Genomic DNA, 16,688 nt, shown 5'->3' with positions numbered 1-16,688 from the left:
CTTCCGATACTTAGAATTATAGATTGTGATTAATGATAGCTTCTCATAATTATTTACATACCTATGATGGACTTACAATGACTTATAATTCCTTATGTCTACTTATGACCACTTATAACTACTTGTAATCACTTATAATTACTTATAATCACTTATAATGACTTAACCTATGTTTTTTTCTTATATTTCTAAGTTTTTCCTCCTCCCTACACATCCCGACATTACACAACTTCAAGGATTTTTAAAGTGCTTTGTGAAGAAATGGACCCTGACTTCTCTGTTCTCCTGTTTCACACAGAGGTACGTTGGCTCTCACGTGGCAAAGTTCTGAATCGCGTGCTGCAACTTCGAGAGGAAATAATGATGCTGTTGCAAGAAGGTCGTACCTCGAAAGAAAATCTTCACGAAATGATGCAAGATGACTGTTTCGTAACAAAGGTTGCCTACTTGGCTGATTTTTCCCCCTTTTTTTTTTTTTTTTTACAGCAGAGGAGTCAGTTCAAGGGCATAAAAAGGTAACATGTTAAAAAAAAGCCCGACACTCACTGCTCCTAAAAAGAGTTAAGGGAGTGGCCGAAAGAGAGGTCAATTTCGGGAGGAAAGGTGTCCTGATACCCTCCTCTTGAAAGAGTTCAAGTCGTAGGCAGGAGGAAATACAGATGAAGGAAGATTGTTCCAGAGTTTGCCAGCGTGAGGGATGAAAGAGTGAAGATGCTGGTTAACTCTTGTGTAAGGGATTTGGACAGTAAAGGGATGAGCTTGAGTAGAAAGTCATGTGTGGCGAGGCCGCGGGAGGGGGGGAGGCATGCAGTTAGCAAGTTCGGAAGAGCAGTCAGCATGAAAATATCGATAGAAGTGAAGTGAAGTGAATTCCCTGAATATTTCACTCCAAGGAAACCTTACAATGCTGCACACAGTTCGTGACAAAGTGGCAGTATTCAAGTATAAGATTCAACTTTACGCGAAAAGAGTTCAGGACAGTGACACAACTTTCTTCCCTCATATGACAACTATCCTAGATTCTATGGCAGAAGCTGAATGCAGTTTCCGTGAGGAGATCTCAGCTCATCTTCTGGCAGTGAATGACGCCATCGAAAGTTACTTTCCAGGACTGGATGACCGCTGTACTGATGCGTGAATCTCCAGACCCTTTTCATGTGAAGGACAGTGCCATCTGTGATACTGATGTTGCTGCGAAGGTAGAATTTCTTCAAATTCGTGAGGATACTCAGTTGAAAGTCAATTTTTCTGAACAAGAGCTTCCGACATTTTGGGCGACACTGAATGACGACTATCCTTTTCTTTCGGTGTGTGCACTGACCATACTGGACCTCGACCTATCACTTTGAGGCTGGATTCTCATCAAGGATGGCACTGAAAACGAAGGCACGCAGTAGACTTGTGATTGACAGCGACATGAGGTGTTGCCTGTTGAGCACTGCTCCTCGCTTTGATGTACTTATGGCTGCAAAACAATTACGTCAATCCTCCCACTGATTGAATAAGTAGGTTTTATTTTATGTGCATTAGTTCCATGGATTTTGAAATAGCACATGTAGGGGATCTGTGTCATTTTTCAATGTCTTTTATTTGTAATATTTTCTATAAATCAGGATCTTCATAGTTTTGTTTTACCTTACCTTTACACAAAGGCCACCATTACAAAATTTATTATAGGGGTCACAGCATAACCTGGAGAGTCTCAGGGGGTCATACGATGCAAAAGGTTAGGAACCACTGGTCTAAATCCTTATCAGTATTGAGACAGACTGGTAAAGATTGTGCTCCCCCCTAACTGAATTCCTGGCTACGCCCCTGGAGCCCACTGATGACTGGCGGCTGGTTGACGGCGTGGCTGACAGGTGGAACCCCTTGGGGGCGCGGGAAGAGACTTGTGAGGACGTGGTGGAGGACTGATTTATTTTTTTGTATTTCATGTGCTTTTGTTTGTTGCATGTTGGGGCGGTCGGGTTGACTGCTTCTTTAAGGGGGGGTAGTGTTACGCCAGGGGGTGCTAGTTTGGGGCGCGGAGGGCTGGAAGGCAGCCGGGCGTGGGGACGCCAGCCGTGCCGCAGCCCGCGGGCCCAGCGCAGGGAGAGAGGATGAGCTACTATAGACGAGAGACGAGCGCCGCTTGTCTCCATACATGCCCCTGCCCGTCCCTGCCCGCTTCCATGAGCCTTGTGTTGTGTCTGTGCCCCTCTGAGTACCGGGAGTTACTGTGCCTTGTAAACCAGTGTTTTGTACGTGTTGGAGCTGTGGAGTAAAGTGGAAAACCTGTACTGCGAGCCTCTTTGCCCTGCCTTAATCATTATTGCCTTGTAGTGTTTTAGCGGCCTTGGGGAGTGTCGGCGTGGTGTGTCTTGTTGTTCTGGGTGTTCATGGCCCGTTGTGTGGTGGTCTGAGTTGAGGCACACCGCCTGCCCGTGCTTGGAGTGTGGTGTGCGGGCCGGTGGTGTAACGATATATATATATATATATATATATATATATATATATATATATATATATATATATATATATGTATATATATAGATAGATAGATAGATAGATAGATAGATATATATATATATATATATATATATATATATATATATATATATATATATATATATATATATATATTTTTTTTTTACAGTAGAGTCCCACTTAGCGCGAGATCAATTAGCGCGAACCGCAATTAGCGCGAGCCACCATCTACCAAGAAAAAAAATAATTAGCGCGAAAGCCTCAGTTAGCGCGAGAGGCCACCACGACTGAATTTTGAAAATTGCGCCAAGCCGCCATGATGCGCGGCACAAGCCGCCATGATGCGCGGCACAAGCCGCCATGATGCGCAACACAAGCCGCCATGATGCACAGCACAAGCCGTCATGATGCGCAGCACAAGCCGCCATGATGCGCGGCACAAGTCGCCATGATGCGCGGCACAAGTCGCCATGATGCGCGACACAAGTCGACATGATGCGCAGCACAAGCCGCCATGATGCGCAGCACAAGCCGCCATGATGCGCGGCATAAGTTGCCATGATGCGCGGCGCAAGCCGCGAGAGCCCTTACTTTAGCAGACGACGCCATGTTGATACAGGGCAAGTGCTTTGTTTACGTTGTGGATGCGGATACGGGCAACTGACCTTGGCCGTGTGTGACGCACACCCGGAAAATTTGGATTTGCCGGTTGTCCAAGTGTGATACTGCCTTTAGGCAGCGAGGCCGCTGACCGGGTGAGCACCGGCGATGACGTCATTGGACTCCCAGTGAATCACAAGCGTGTTTTCAGAGCTCAGCCAATCGTAGTTTTTTTTTTTTTTTTTAATGTGAGTGATTATTTTGAGTAATTATCAATCCCAAAAGTCAGACCCACGTGTGCACCAAATATTTTTTTCATATTGGTTACTTTATTCAATTAGCGCGAATTCAGTTAGCGCGACCGCGTTCATCCACCTAATTCTCGCGCTAAATGGGGCTCTACCGTATATATATATATATACATATATATATATATATATATATATATATATATATATATATATATATATATATATATATATATATATATATATATATATATATATATATATATATATATATATATATATATATATATATATATATATATATATATATATATATATATATATATATATATATATATATATATATATATATATATATATATATATATATATATATATATATATATATATATATATATATATATATATATATATATATATATGTTATGATTCGTTTTAGGTCCGTGCCAGTATCTCATTACCTACCTTATGAAACATCAATAATGTCATGACATTTTGTTAGATAAGCTTAGGAACTTGGGTATTACAGGCAAGCTTTTGGGCTGGACAAGGGAGTTTTTAAAATCTCGGGTTATGAATGTTGTAATCAATCGTCAGTTGAGTCGTTCTTGTGATGTGGTCAGTGGAGTGCCCCAGGGTTCAGTTCTTGGTCCACTTCTGTTTCTTCTATATATTAACTTTCTTACTCATGACATTAGTTCCCATACAAAAAAATTTGCTGATGACCTTAAATTGTATATTTCAATTGAGACTAACTGTGTGCATACTGCTCACCAAAACATGGCTTCTTGTCAAAGAGATATTGATAATCTTTACAAAGTTGCATTGTCTTGGGGTTTATCCATGAACATTAATGAATGTGTAGTTGTCAAATTCCAAAGGCGGACCGTGGACTTGTTGGGTTTACCGGTCTCTGGTATGTATTATCTAAATGCCATTCCTATTCCAGTTAAAGATTCTGCAATGGACCTTGGGGTTAATGTCGATTCTTCCTTGAAATTTCAACAGCACATACAGAACGTCGTCCAGAAAGAAGGTGGCATGGCTCAAAATCTACTTAAATCTACAGTTAACCGCGATGCTTCCTTTCTTGTCCCTATTTATGTGACGCACATTCGGCCTTTACTTGAATATTGTTCAGCTGTGTGGAATCTGGGATATATTACTGATCTCAACTTACTTGAGTCAGTGCAGAGACGTTGGACCAGGAACATTAGAGGTATGGAGCATCTAAGTTATTCCCAGAGACTGAAGGCTTTGGACTTGTACTCTGTCCATGGTCGGCTGCTACGACATGACATGGTAAAGTATTGGCAAATATTTCATGGTTTTTGTGCTATTGACCCCGAGGATATGTTTGTCAGTCCACCTCTAGGCACCACAAGAGGCCATCAGTATAAGGTTGCACACATAAGAACTGAATTAGAGATCCGCAAGAGGTTCTTCAACGTCAGAGGTATTTCGCTGTGGAACTCTCTTCCCCAGCATGTTGTTTCAGCTAATTCACTCTCGGCATTTAAAGCATCCCTTGCTGCTCATCTCGGTGACAGACTTTTTACATTTTAGTTTGTTCATTTACATATTATTAATTGATTATTTACTTTGCTGCACATGATGCACAATTTCAGCTCTGTCTATAACACATGTATTTGTATGCATGGAGGTTTACATAGATTTACATAGAAATCAGACCACACAGACCCCATGGTCCAGACTAGGTGGTCTGTCCTTAAACCTAAGTGATTTTACATTAATCAGAAGGCTCCAAAACGTTGCATTTCAACTCTAGTTGATATTAAGTTGAAGGAAGTGACGGTCGAGCTTTTTTTTGAAGGAGTCAATCGTGTTACACTGGACCACTGACGGTGGGAGCTTATTCCATTCTCGCACTACAACGTTGGTGAAGAAAAATTTGGTGCAGTCTGAATTTATTTGTCTACATTTGAGTTTTATGCCATTGTTCCTCGTGCGCAAAGTGTCATCGATCATAAACACTGTTGATCTGTCTACATTCATGAAACCATTGAGTATTTTAAAACATTCGATCAGTTTTCCTCGGAGGTGACGTTTCTCAAGAGAGAACATGTTAAGGGTAGAAAGCCTTTCTTCGTAGGATTTGTTGCGCAAGGAAGGGATCATTTTCGTTGCCCGTCGCTGAACACCTTCTAATTTAGCAATGTCCTTTGCATGGTGGGGAGACCAAAACTGTACCGCATATTCCAAGTGGGGTCTGACTAAACTATTGTAGAGCGGAAGTATTACATCTTTATTCTTGAATAAAAAGTTTCTTTTAATGAAGCCCAACATTCTGCTCGCTTTATTTGCTGCATCGATGCATTGCTGTGAGAATTTGAGATTTGACGCGATTTTGACCCCCAAGTCCTTGATGCATTGAATGCTTGTGAGTTTAACGCCGCGCACTTCGTAATCGAACTTCTTATTCCTCGTTCCAACTTGAAGGACCTGGCACTTGTCTACGTTAAAGGGGATCTCGCATCTATCCGACCAAGCTGAAATTTTGTGCAAATCCTCTTGGAGGCTTTGCCTGTCTTCGTCAGTGAGAACCGAGTTACCAATCTTTGTGTCGTCTGCAAATTTACTAATGCGATTATTTAGTCCAACATCCACGTCATTGATGTAAACAATGAAGAGCACTGGGCCAAGAACCGAGCCCTGAGGGACGCCACTAGTGACCGGCGCCCACTCTGAGTTAAATCCATCAATGTGTGGGTTGTCACCGAGAGGCGACCGTGGTGTAACGGTAGCACGTCCGCCCGGCAAGCGGAAGGTCCCGGGTTCGATCCCCGGGCGGTGCCTGCCTTTTCTGGTGAACCCCCTACCTCTAACAGTCAATCACTACTCTTTGTTGTCTGTTGCTCAACCAATTCGTGATCCATTGGTTTACTTGACCGTCAATACCTATTTGCTTTAATTTATAAAGTAATTTATGATGTGGGACTTTATCAAACGCTTTCTGGAAATCAAGATAGACTACGTCCAGTGATTTGGTTACGTCATAAACAGTGAAGAGGTCATTATAAAAAGTTAATAGGTTTGATAGGCAGGATTTTTTGTTACGGAAGCCATGTTGTGAATCCCCACTTAATGAGTAGCTTTCAGGGTAACTCACAATTTTGTCTCTAATTATGCTCTCAAGTAGCTTACCTACAACCAAAGTTAGACTAATGGGTCGGTAGTTACCTGGTACTTTTTTGTCTCCTTTCTTAAAAATCGGTGTCATGTTAGCCTTTTTCCAATCCGAAGGGACGATGCCTTGTCGCAAGGACATATTGAATACGGTTGTGAGGGAGGAGAGTATTTCGCTCTTTGTTTCTTTGAGCAGAGTTGGATATACTTTGTCAGGTCTAGGACTTTTATTTGTTTTAAGTGATTGGAGGGCTTTAAGGACTTCATCGGGTTTTATTTCAAAGTTAGGAAATGCATGCTCGGGATTTACATTAGCACTGGTGTTGGTGGTGGTGGTGGGAGGACTGTTAGTATTAAACACCGAGGAAAAGTAATTGTTTAATAGGTTTGCAACGTGTTGGCTGTCAGTCACTAGTGCACCGTCGCTGTTTGTTAAGGGTCCAATTCCACTTCTGATCGCCTTTCTGTTGTTTATGTAACTGAAGAAGGATTTCGGATTATTTTTACAGTTGGCTGCAATAGTTTCTTCATATCTACGCTTTGCCTGACGTACTTATAATCTGTTCACTTGTCGCCTGGCATCATTATAGAGTCTAATGTTTTCGGGCGTGCTTTGTTCTTTCTTTAATCTGTAAAACAATTTTCTCTCCTTGACTGAGTGTTTAATTTCGCTATTAAACCAAGGTGGGCTTTTATTAGTGTTAATTCGCTTCTCGCACAAGGGGACAAATGTGCCCTGCTGAGTGAGTAAGTGATTTTTAAAGCTTAGCCAGGCGTCCTCTACATTATCGTCATCTTATAGTTGCATTTCTGTTAGTTTTTGTCGGATTTCTACGAAGTTAGTTCTTTTGAAATTGCATGGGCAAAGTTAGCTCTGAATAAGTCGGGCTGGCGCATCAGCAGAGTACGCGGCTTCCTTTTGGGCCCTGTGTCTACCGGGTTCTGGGAAGCCCACCAGGTGAGAGAACCAGGTGAGAGTCGTGGAAACGCTTTGAAAATCCAATTCAAGGACTTTTTTTTTACTCTTGAAAATAGGGGATAATGTTTACGAAAGCGCGTCGCCTCCTCTGGCGACGGCCGCAGCGACGCTGCAGCCGGTGTTGCGAGAAATACTTCCTCGCTGAAATAAGTCACATATACATGTTGGGGGGGGGGGGTCCAGGTCGAGGTGCCCCGTTAGTAGGTCGTAAAGTTCGGTTGGAGTAGTTTAAATATGCTCCCCGACCCTAAACCCTCTGCGAGCTATTTAACGGCTGCGGCGGCTGCAGCGTCGCCGCGGCCGCCGCCAGAGGAGGCGACGCGCTTTCGTAAACATTATCCCCTATTTTTAAAAGTAAAAAAAAAGTCCTTGAATTGGATTTTCAAAGCATTTCCATGGCTGTTGAAGGTTTGTAGAAAAGATATATGAAGAGATAGTGATGTTTCATAAAGTAGATTATGAGATACTGGCACGGACCTAAAACGAATCTTTACCATGATAATAGTATAGTCTCCTTAATTGGTTGCTGGCGAGGCATCGCAGGACCGCCGGAGCCGTTTGGTGGTCAGCACGACAGGCGGCACAGCGAGCAGCAGACAGCAGCTGGCGCCGCAGGGAGGGCCAGCAGGAGGCACTAGGCAGCAGCTGGCGCCGCAGGGAGGGCCAGCAGGAGGCGGCGCGGCGAGGGTCAGTGACTCCCCCCACACTCCCCGTCCCGTCGCTCTCAGTCAGTGCAGGAGTGGGTCACCTGAGCCACGGCTGGCAGCCCGCGGTGAGTGCTCCTGACCAACCTTTAAAATACTCAAAGTCATATTTGTAGCGCATTTGTTTATTGACGTGACGCGGGAAGACATCCAGAATGGTGATGTATAGAAAAATATCACCTCGTCATCCGAGTATAAACTGAATGGTACACGCAGCATATATGAAACTCGTGATAATATGTTAAACAGCATCCTTTTAAGGTTATGTTAAATCCAGACTTGACTCCTATCATCCCTTTTATTGTTCTACCCTTTGTGTAATTAATTCGTAGTCTTTTAGGGGTGTCGTCCCCCAAACAGCCCGGCCTGGCTGGGGCAGACGCAGGCACCCCGTGTTTTGGTAGTTGTCTTTACCGCCCGTTGCGCTGCAAAAGGTTTGATGATATTATTCTGATTGATCTTATGGTAAGATTCACCTTTAAAACCATTTTGGGTACTACTGATTTTATTTTGCATCTCGTGCTGGATTAATATGTATTATGTGTTGTATTTTGGTTTTAGAATGCAGTCTATAGTAACTAATAACTTCTAGAATATTAGAGAAGCTTCAAAATATTGATTTTGAATGTATTTGTGCAATCTAGCACATCACATTTTGGCAATGGGGGGGTCAGGTTAGACTGTTAGGTTAGGTCAGGTTAGGTTAGATTTATAGTAGTGTGGTTTGATATGTTGTTTAACTGTGTGATGGAAACTTGTGATAGGCTATGCTTTGATCTGCGCTGTTGTTGTCACTGGCAGTGGAGGCCATGGTTTGCTGCTTATTCCTCAACATTTCATGCTTGAATGGGATGATATTGAAGAGAAGGTAGCCACCTATTGCAAAATTAATGCTTGCAATATGGATTCTTTTTTGGTCCCTGAGTGCAGTGCAGTAACATAAGACTTTCAGAAAATAGAAGGAGGGTCGAGGGGGGCGAAGCCCTTCTTTTAGGTAGGTTGTTGGGTTAGGTTAGTTTGAATTTATTCGGCATGTGGTGTGGGCCAGTGGAAATATGCAGCATGGGACGGGGGAAGGGCGGCGTCAAGGGTGGGTCCACTACGCTGGTCGGTGATATCAGGTGGGAGTGAGGAGGCAGCGGGTTCAGTAAAACTACAGAACAACTACTTCTCCCCCTCCACCACTCCAGCCCCCCTACCCCCCAACACAAGCTTGGGGACCTGTGGGGAACCAGGTTTTTTGGGGGGGAAGGCAAAATCACTGAAAAATAGGGTTCCAAAATTTCCCTAAAAAATCCCTAAAATAGGGAAAATTCCCTGGTCTTTAAAGTAAGGAAAGTCCCTACGTATACTCTTGTAATCTATTATAACCAGTGGCGGCTCGTCAATAGGGACTGTGAGACTGCAGCCACCCCAGTGGATTTCTTGGATTCACGAAAATAATGTTAATTTATTTATGTTTGACCATCATTCACATGAAACACCCAATCTCATATATTTATATGAAAAAAATACTGCAAAACAATGAAGAAGTACGTAAATTATTTACGATTTAATGATAAGCGCGGAGGCAGCAGGAGAGAGATACAGATATAGAGAGAGAAAGGGGGGGAGGCTTCCCGCGCGGTATGGAGAGTGTGGACTGCCTCCCACGCAGTCTTGTCTCAGCTGTTGTTGTGGGGAGGTATGTGTTCTTGCGTCGCTCTTATTTTCGATCGTGTTTTTCAATTTGCCAGGGATGATTTTAAAATATTATTGATAGTGATGGCTTGTGCTCAATTTTAATTATCGTTGATGATATAAAATCACAGAAACATCGTATAAAATAGTATTTTTCGGTATTTTTTTTTACTCGTACACCAGTCTCGAGATGGCTTTACTTACCCTTCTCATCTGATAGAGCTTTTCATGCCAGGTCTAAATGAAAAAGTTATTGATCTGTTTGCACAAAACAGGAACAGGAGAATGGACTTCCTTTTCAAATAGCCTAAGCCTGCACTGAGGAAGTCAAGCATTTACTGGTAAGATAAGGCCTAAGAAATTAAATAATTATCTATATATCTATATAATCTATGTCAATGGTATGTTAAACAATAACAATAAAAACATTTAAGATTTCATTTATGTCTGAATGTGAGACAGCCCCCCCATCAATAACAGTCACGAGCCGTCACTGATTATAACATAACCTAGCAGCTGCTGCAGCTGGTCTGTTGATGAGTGTCGGGCGTGTCACCCCACCACCCCCCACCACTGCCGCCTAAATCCGTCCTGCGCTGTGTAATTTTCGACAGCCCACACCTCATGTCGAATATATTTAAACTACCCCAACTGAACTTTACATAACCTAACCTCTAATGGGGGGCTTCGCCATAGATGACTAGAGGAGACTAAAGAAGACTAAAGTGTCTGTCCATCCATCCGTCATGGAGGCACCTGCTCAGGTGCCAATGATAACTACAGCACAGCTTTTAGAGTATCACTGACATAGCTGGGCGTTATCGCGATAAGTTATCGTGATACTTTATCGCTGATAACAAAATCGGGTTATCGGCCATCTGCTACTTATTTAATATATATCGGTATCTTCGTTACTTTTGTAACCAAACTAGCGATAATCGCTACTTTTTTCTGCCTCTCAGAAAAAAAATCGTTGTCTCCTCCCTACTGTGCATGCGTGGCCCGGTCGCCCGGTGTTGTATGAAAAACTTCGGGGTATGAAATATCTTCGGTGAAGAGATTTCATACTTAGATCATCAACATTAAAACACTAGGTTATTTTTTTATGTTAGACTCAAAAATCACTATATCAAAGAGAAAAATCATTTAATTTTGCCCAAAATTTTTTTATTCACTGCCTCAAATTTGATATTCCATATTCGTTTGTGAGCATGCCATGGTATTGAAGGCACCCGGTGTTGTGTTATTTAGTGTCTCATCGTCAAAAGATGGCGCTTTTGTTTACAAACACTGGTCTCATGAACTGCGCATGTTCAGACCAGTAAGCATAGCCCTATACAGTCTCACAAAGCTTTTTGACCCCTTGGATGTGGATTTCCTACAAGAAGACATCACCAAGCTACAGGAGTGAAGCAAAAAATGGCTGCTACAATTCAATGAAGAAAAATGTATAGTCCTGCACCTTGGAAGGGGATATCCAGCATACCAATACCACATGGGAAATGCTCCACTATTCACCACAGAGGCAGAGAAAGACCTGGGGCGGAATTCACAAACATACTCACTAACTATGAACTAACATAACTACGCACTATTGATTTAGCGACCGACGTTAGCGTCAGATTCATGGAGCAAACCTTAGATGGTAGTTAGAGGCGCACTAAGTCAGCGAGGCCGCTGATTGGTTGATGACGTCATTGGCCTTGCAGCGAATCGCAAGCACGTTTACAGAACTGTCAGCCAATCCTAGGGAGCCCCCTCCAGCTGCTGGTTCAAGAAACCCATTCTCTTTTCCCATTTTTCTTCCTTCTAAGGCAAACTGTACTAGATCGTAATCTATGAACTCAATTATTTCGTTGTTTGCTGCACATTTACGTCAAGGTAACTTTGCCGTTCAATGTCTTGTTACCTACGAACATATTAAGATGAAGAAAAAGAAGATACGGAGGAGATTGAGGCAGGAAGAAAGCAAAGAGAAATATGGGACAGATATCGAGGCAGACAGAACGAAGGACGAAAGGAAGGAATGAGGGAAAATTAAGACTGTCTTGCCATATCTGCAGCCCAACTCATGGGCTAGCTGTCACCCGACAAAGGTCCATGGTCCCTCCACGGAGGGACAAATCTAGAGATGGATGGAGATAAAGGAGGAGGGAGGTCTGGCAATCTCCCAGCTGGGCGTCGGTGTTGCCATACCGCCCACACTTATCGTGTATATCTCATCATTTTATAAAGAAATGGGCTTCCTCTACTCGCAAAGTTATATTTCAAGTTGAAAAATGCGATTTATAAGCATTTATACATAAATATGATAATATTGTTAGCGTTTACTACACCCCCAAGGCAGTAGTTATTTAACCCATAAACTGCGCAATTAAGATTTGGGAATAGCTTCTGGGTGCGCAATAAATGGCAAAACAATAACCTGGTTGAAAACAATTTTTAGTATTACAACACCCAAGAGAGACATGTTGAGCACCAAATAGTGCAAAAAAAATAAATAATAATTCATTTAATGTGGCAATGATGGCGGGATAAAGGTTGCGGATATGAGGCGACCTTGGGAGCGCTGGTAGTGACAGGGTAGATAGGACGGTGGCAGAGGGAAGATGACACACGGCACAGTCACGTCTGAACATTCTCTTGCCGCTAATTATTCATTCCAGTTACAACAAACAAAATATATCACAGGAAACATCACTTTGCCAATTTCGATAATCAACCTCTTGCGCATCATTGTCAAGAGGCCAGTCATTAGTCACACCAGCAATATTCTTGTCAAAGTTATGAATGTCTGGCACAAAATCTGATCCATCAGACCAGACGAATGGAGTACGCGTTGTCTCACGTCTCTGAGGCTCCTGTTCTCCCTCTGCCTCCCCCTCCTCTCCCACACCAGCTGACACCCCTCCCTCACTCAGTTCATTAGCTGAGTCTTCTCTTATACTCCCACTGTCGTTTTCCTCATCTTTCTGCCACTCTGAATCATCGGACAGTGATGATGGTGTCAGTGAGTGACTAGCCTAGCTAGTAACTTTCCGCACTGTTGGAGAGGCAGCGTGTCTGTGACCTTGAGCGCCAGAAGCATGCTCACGCTTACTACGCTTCCTCAGACCAGCTGAATCTAATGGTTGAACGTAATCTGAATCACTCTCTTTCAAATTTGTCTACTACAGGTAACTCTCGATTTACGCGAGTTTGGTTTACGCGTTTTTGAAATAACGCGGGGTCCAAAATCCAAAGAAATGTTTAATTTACGTTTTTTCACTTATACACGATATTTCATGGATTGGCCACCAAATGTCTCACGCAACTGGACTCACACGGCGTCGCGGCCACACAGCTGAGCTCAGTTCTTCTCGCGCGCCACTTGAACAACAATGCAGTACCCATGCTGCCACGCTACTCAACAATAGGGGTGGGCTGGTACCGGTACCAGTACCAGTACTAACGGTACCAGCTATACGGTACGGTGCCGGTACCAGACTGCTCGGTACCGATGCCAATACTAGCCAGTCGCTCATGGTGTCCCTCAGCAGTGTAAGATGGCCCACCAATAGACTCGTAAAATGGACTGGCAGAGCTGCTTTGCTTACTACTTGATTAACAAGATAAGAGAACACCCCATGCTGGGGAACCACAGTCCAAAAAACTTTTTTTTTTTTAGTCTATGAACATTGTAGATCTCCCAGTGATGTTTTCCTCTTCTTCTTCTTCTTTTGACTTGTAATGCATGGCAGCGACGGTGAAAAGTAACGGTGGAAAATAGCAAAAGGGCATAGAAAACCAAATTCAGGGAAAGAAAAGAACAGAAAAACACCTGAGTTCAGGGTGAAGTGTATAAGTGCGCACTGTGAAGTAAATAAGGGTCGCTTTCACAGTCACTTTGTTTGTTTTGATCGTTACCAATGGCGGCGATCGACGCTATAGTTTTCCACCTGAAATTGCCCTATGGGGTAGTGGTGGCTGCAGAGGAAGTGACAGGTGTTGAGAGTGTGTGGTAAGGTGCGAGGCGAGGCTAACCCCGCAGCTGCCACAAGGTGCCGTTGTAAAGGCATTACCTCTGACACCATCACATCACATCACTACCCATCGGCCAGTTTCACGTGGAAATACTAGAGCGGCGATCCCCACGACTGATAACAATCAATACAAACAAAATGACTGTGAAAGCGGCCCTTAGTGCATGTTGTGAAGTATAAAAGTGTGGAGAAGGAGGACCTAAGAAGCGATACAAAGCATTACAGGTCAAAAGAAGAAGGAGGAGGTCCACTACACTGGCCGGTGTTGCAAGAAATATCTTTCCGCTGAAATTAGTCATTCTGCTGTCCACCACGCATGTGCGCTGTGGGAATACACAGCATTAAAAGTGTTAATTTGCCTGGATGTTCTTTTTTTGTCCGCTTGTGGTCTTTGTGAGCGGTGAGGGAAATATAGAAGCAGTAAGCAAGTTGAACCTCTCTGCAAGCTATTTTGCGATTGCGGCGGCAGTTTACGTTCAATAGGCATTGAAAAGTCAATCATGATGTTAGTGATTTGATGATATATAACAGAAAGAGTTAGCAGATTATGCCATAACACACAGAAAACTACCAGAAGCTACAGGTTTGTCCAGCTGTACCACGGGTGACCGTGAGCAACCACCCTTACATTAGCAGACGACACCACGTGGATCACAAGCGTGTAGTGAGAACTTCCAGCCAGTTGTAAGGCAGCTGCCTTCAACTTTTTTTTTTTTTTTTTTTTTTCGTCGTGGCCTATTGCGCCGGTAGGCTTCTTCCCGGTGAGGCCTGATGGTCAGCCCAAGGCTTCTTCCCGGTGGGGCCTGATGGTCGGCCCAGCCCGTTCTGGCGCAGGTGAGTGTTTATAGTGGTGCCATCTTGCATTGGCTCATGCTGCCCTCCCGGAGCTCATCTTTAAACCTAGAATCTAGAGTCCGGGTTGATAGGTAGTTTTCTGGACAGCATGTGGGTAGTTTTAAGCCACTCGACGGTGGCTGAAAAATCCCAGCTTGGTGGTACTGGGCGGGGATTGAACTCGCATCCTCCTGAACGCGGCGCCGTCACTCTGTCGACTCAGCCACCGCCTCCCCTGCTTCAGAATGACCTGTTCTCACTTCCCATTTTCTGCCTATTACCAAGGTACGTTATCTTGAGATAACAAGAGAGTAAAGTCGAAAAAAATTGTGATAACAAGGGAGTCAAGTCAAAAAAAAAAATTTCATTGGGCCGGAACCAATAAGTGCTTTTTCATGTATTTCAATACCTCGAGTTTCACGATCCTCGAGTTTAGCTCTATACCTTCGGAATGAAGCAAGCGCGAAACTCGAGAGGGTACTGTATTTCATTCCGGAAACATCTGGGAACTCTTCTGTCAAATGGAGGTGTATTTGGTGTTGGTTACGTATCAGTAACAATAACCCCAAAGCCTACCAAAACCTAACCATCGACGTGTAAGACGCAGGGTGATTTTTCAAATCTTATTTTTTGAAAAAAGTGAGTCCTATATATATATATATATATATATATATATATATATATATATATATATATATATATATATATATATATATATATATATATATATATATATATATATATATATATATATATATATATATATATATATATATATATATATATATATATATATATATATATACATACATATATATACAGTCACCCCATGGTTCATGGTCTCACCCATCGCGGTTTCAAGATTCATGAGTCAACTAATTGTGACCCCCGCTTATACGCTGCCCCAGTTTCAGCGTATCTGATGCATTGACGCTAAATAGGAAGGCAGAGAGGAGGAGGGAGGCAGAGAGAGAGGAGGAGGAAGGCAGAGGAGGGAGGGAGGGAGGCAGAGAGGAGGGAAGGGAGAGAGGAGGAGGCGGGGCAATGGACGTTAAGGCGGTGTCACACTAGCACTTTTCCGTCGATTAATGCCATTTCCGTCGATTTTCATCGTTCGCATGAACTTATCGCATGAATTTGTCAGGCGATCAGGATCGTTTCCGCCTGCAAATTTCCGCCTTTGTTTACATTTCCAAGACCAAGACCGAGACTTTCCGCGTGGCTTCAACCTGTCTCAAACGCTCTCCTGCAGTGACAGCCTTCCTCATCCTGGTGTCACTTCTGGCAATAAGAGGTGTCACTAACTCCAGAAGTCTGTGGTACTGGCTCTTGTCCAACCTGATCCAATTCTTCAGAGTCTCATGATCCTCTAAACTCAGCTCTTTTAACAGCCTGTGGTACACACTTTCTCTTTCCCGACGAGCCAACCATGGCGCATCCATGCACGCTTTTTTGGCTTGTCTAAATCTCACAATACACAGTATTAGGTTCAGAGCAGCGTATCTTTGCCAGCGTGGACTCCATGTTTGTTTACATTCCCATGGTCTGTGCCGACGGAAAGTTTCAGGCGAAACACCGTTTGTGTGTGACAGGCAGCCAAGATATCGGCGATTTTCAGAAAAACGACGGAAAAAGTTGACGGAAAAAGTGCTAGTGTGACACCGCCTTTAGGTTGCTCCTGAGTGGCGTCACGGTTAGACTGTGACGTCATGCTTTCCTATTGGCCAGCAGCTCACTCAGGGACGACTGCTATTGGTCGAGATTTTCTCAGCAACATTATCCTAAAAAAAATTCACGCCGCCACACTGCAGTGTTGCCAGATTGGGCTACTTATCGCAATTGGGCTACTTTTGGGAACGAAAAAACATGTTTTATATGACGTGTCAGAGGTGACTTCCCGAATGCATATTTTCCCATAGGGTTATAGTCCCGCCGTTCAGCGGTTTAGATCAGCGCAAGTCCGAGAATGAAATACCATGACGGCGAGGATGACTATATATATATA

General features: G+C 43.4%; 1 protein-coding gene and 1 non-coding gene across 7 annotated transcripts in view; both read left to right on the top strand.

Annotated features, from left to right (window-relative positions):
- The first annotated feature begins 6,060 nt into the window (after positions 1–6,060).
- Positions 6,061–6,134, top strand: Trnaa-ggc (transfer RNA alanine (anticodon GGC)). The gene has a single exon. It is a non-coding gene; the product is annotated as a tRNA-Ala (tRNA).
- A 1,726-nt stretch (positions 6,135–7,860) lies between these two features.
- The window catches only part of LOC126997288 (hydroxymethylglutaryl-CoA synthase 1-like), a 93,908-nt gene continuing 85,080 nt past the window's right edge, over positions 7,861–16,688 (top strand). For 2 of the 6 annotated variants that reach the window (XM_050858282.1, XM_050858287.1), the window contains exon 1: positions 8,504–8,612. In XM_050858282.1, the coding sequence (XP_050714239.1) occupies positions 8,610–8,612 (3 nt within the window). In that variant the 5' untranslated portion in view covers positions 8,504–8,609. Of the gene's footprint in view, positions 8,216–8,503; positions 8,613–16,688 lie in introns of those variants that run through there. The other 4 variants (XM_050858283.1, XM_050858286.1, XM_050858285.1 and 1 more) reach the window with 4 other exon arrangements.

Source organism: Eriocheir sinensis, chromosome 12 (genome assembly GCF_024679095.1).
Source record: "Eriocheir sinensis breed Jianghai 21 chromosome 12, ASM2467909v1, whole genome shotgun sequence".
NCBI lineage: Eukaryota > Metazoa > Arthropoda > Malacostraca > Decapoda > Varunidae > Eriocheir > Eriocheir sinensis.
Note: the sequence above shows the minus strand (reverse complement) of the source record. Positions and strands in the feature narration are given on the sequence as shown.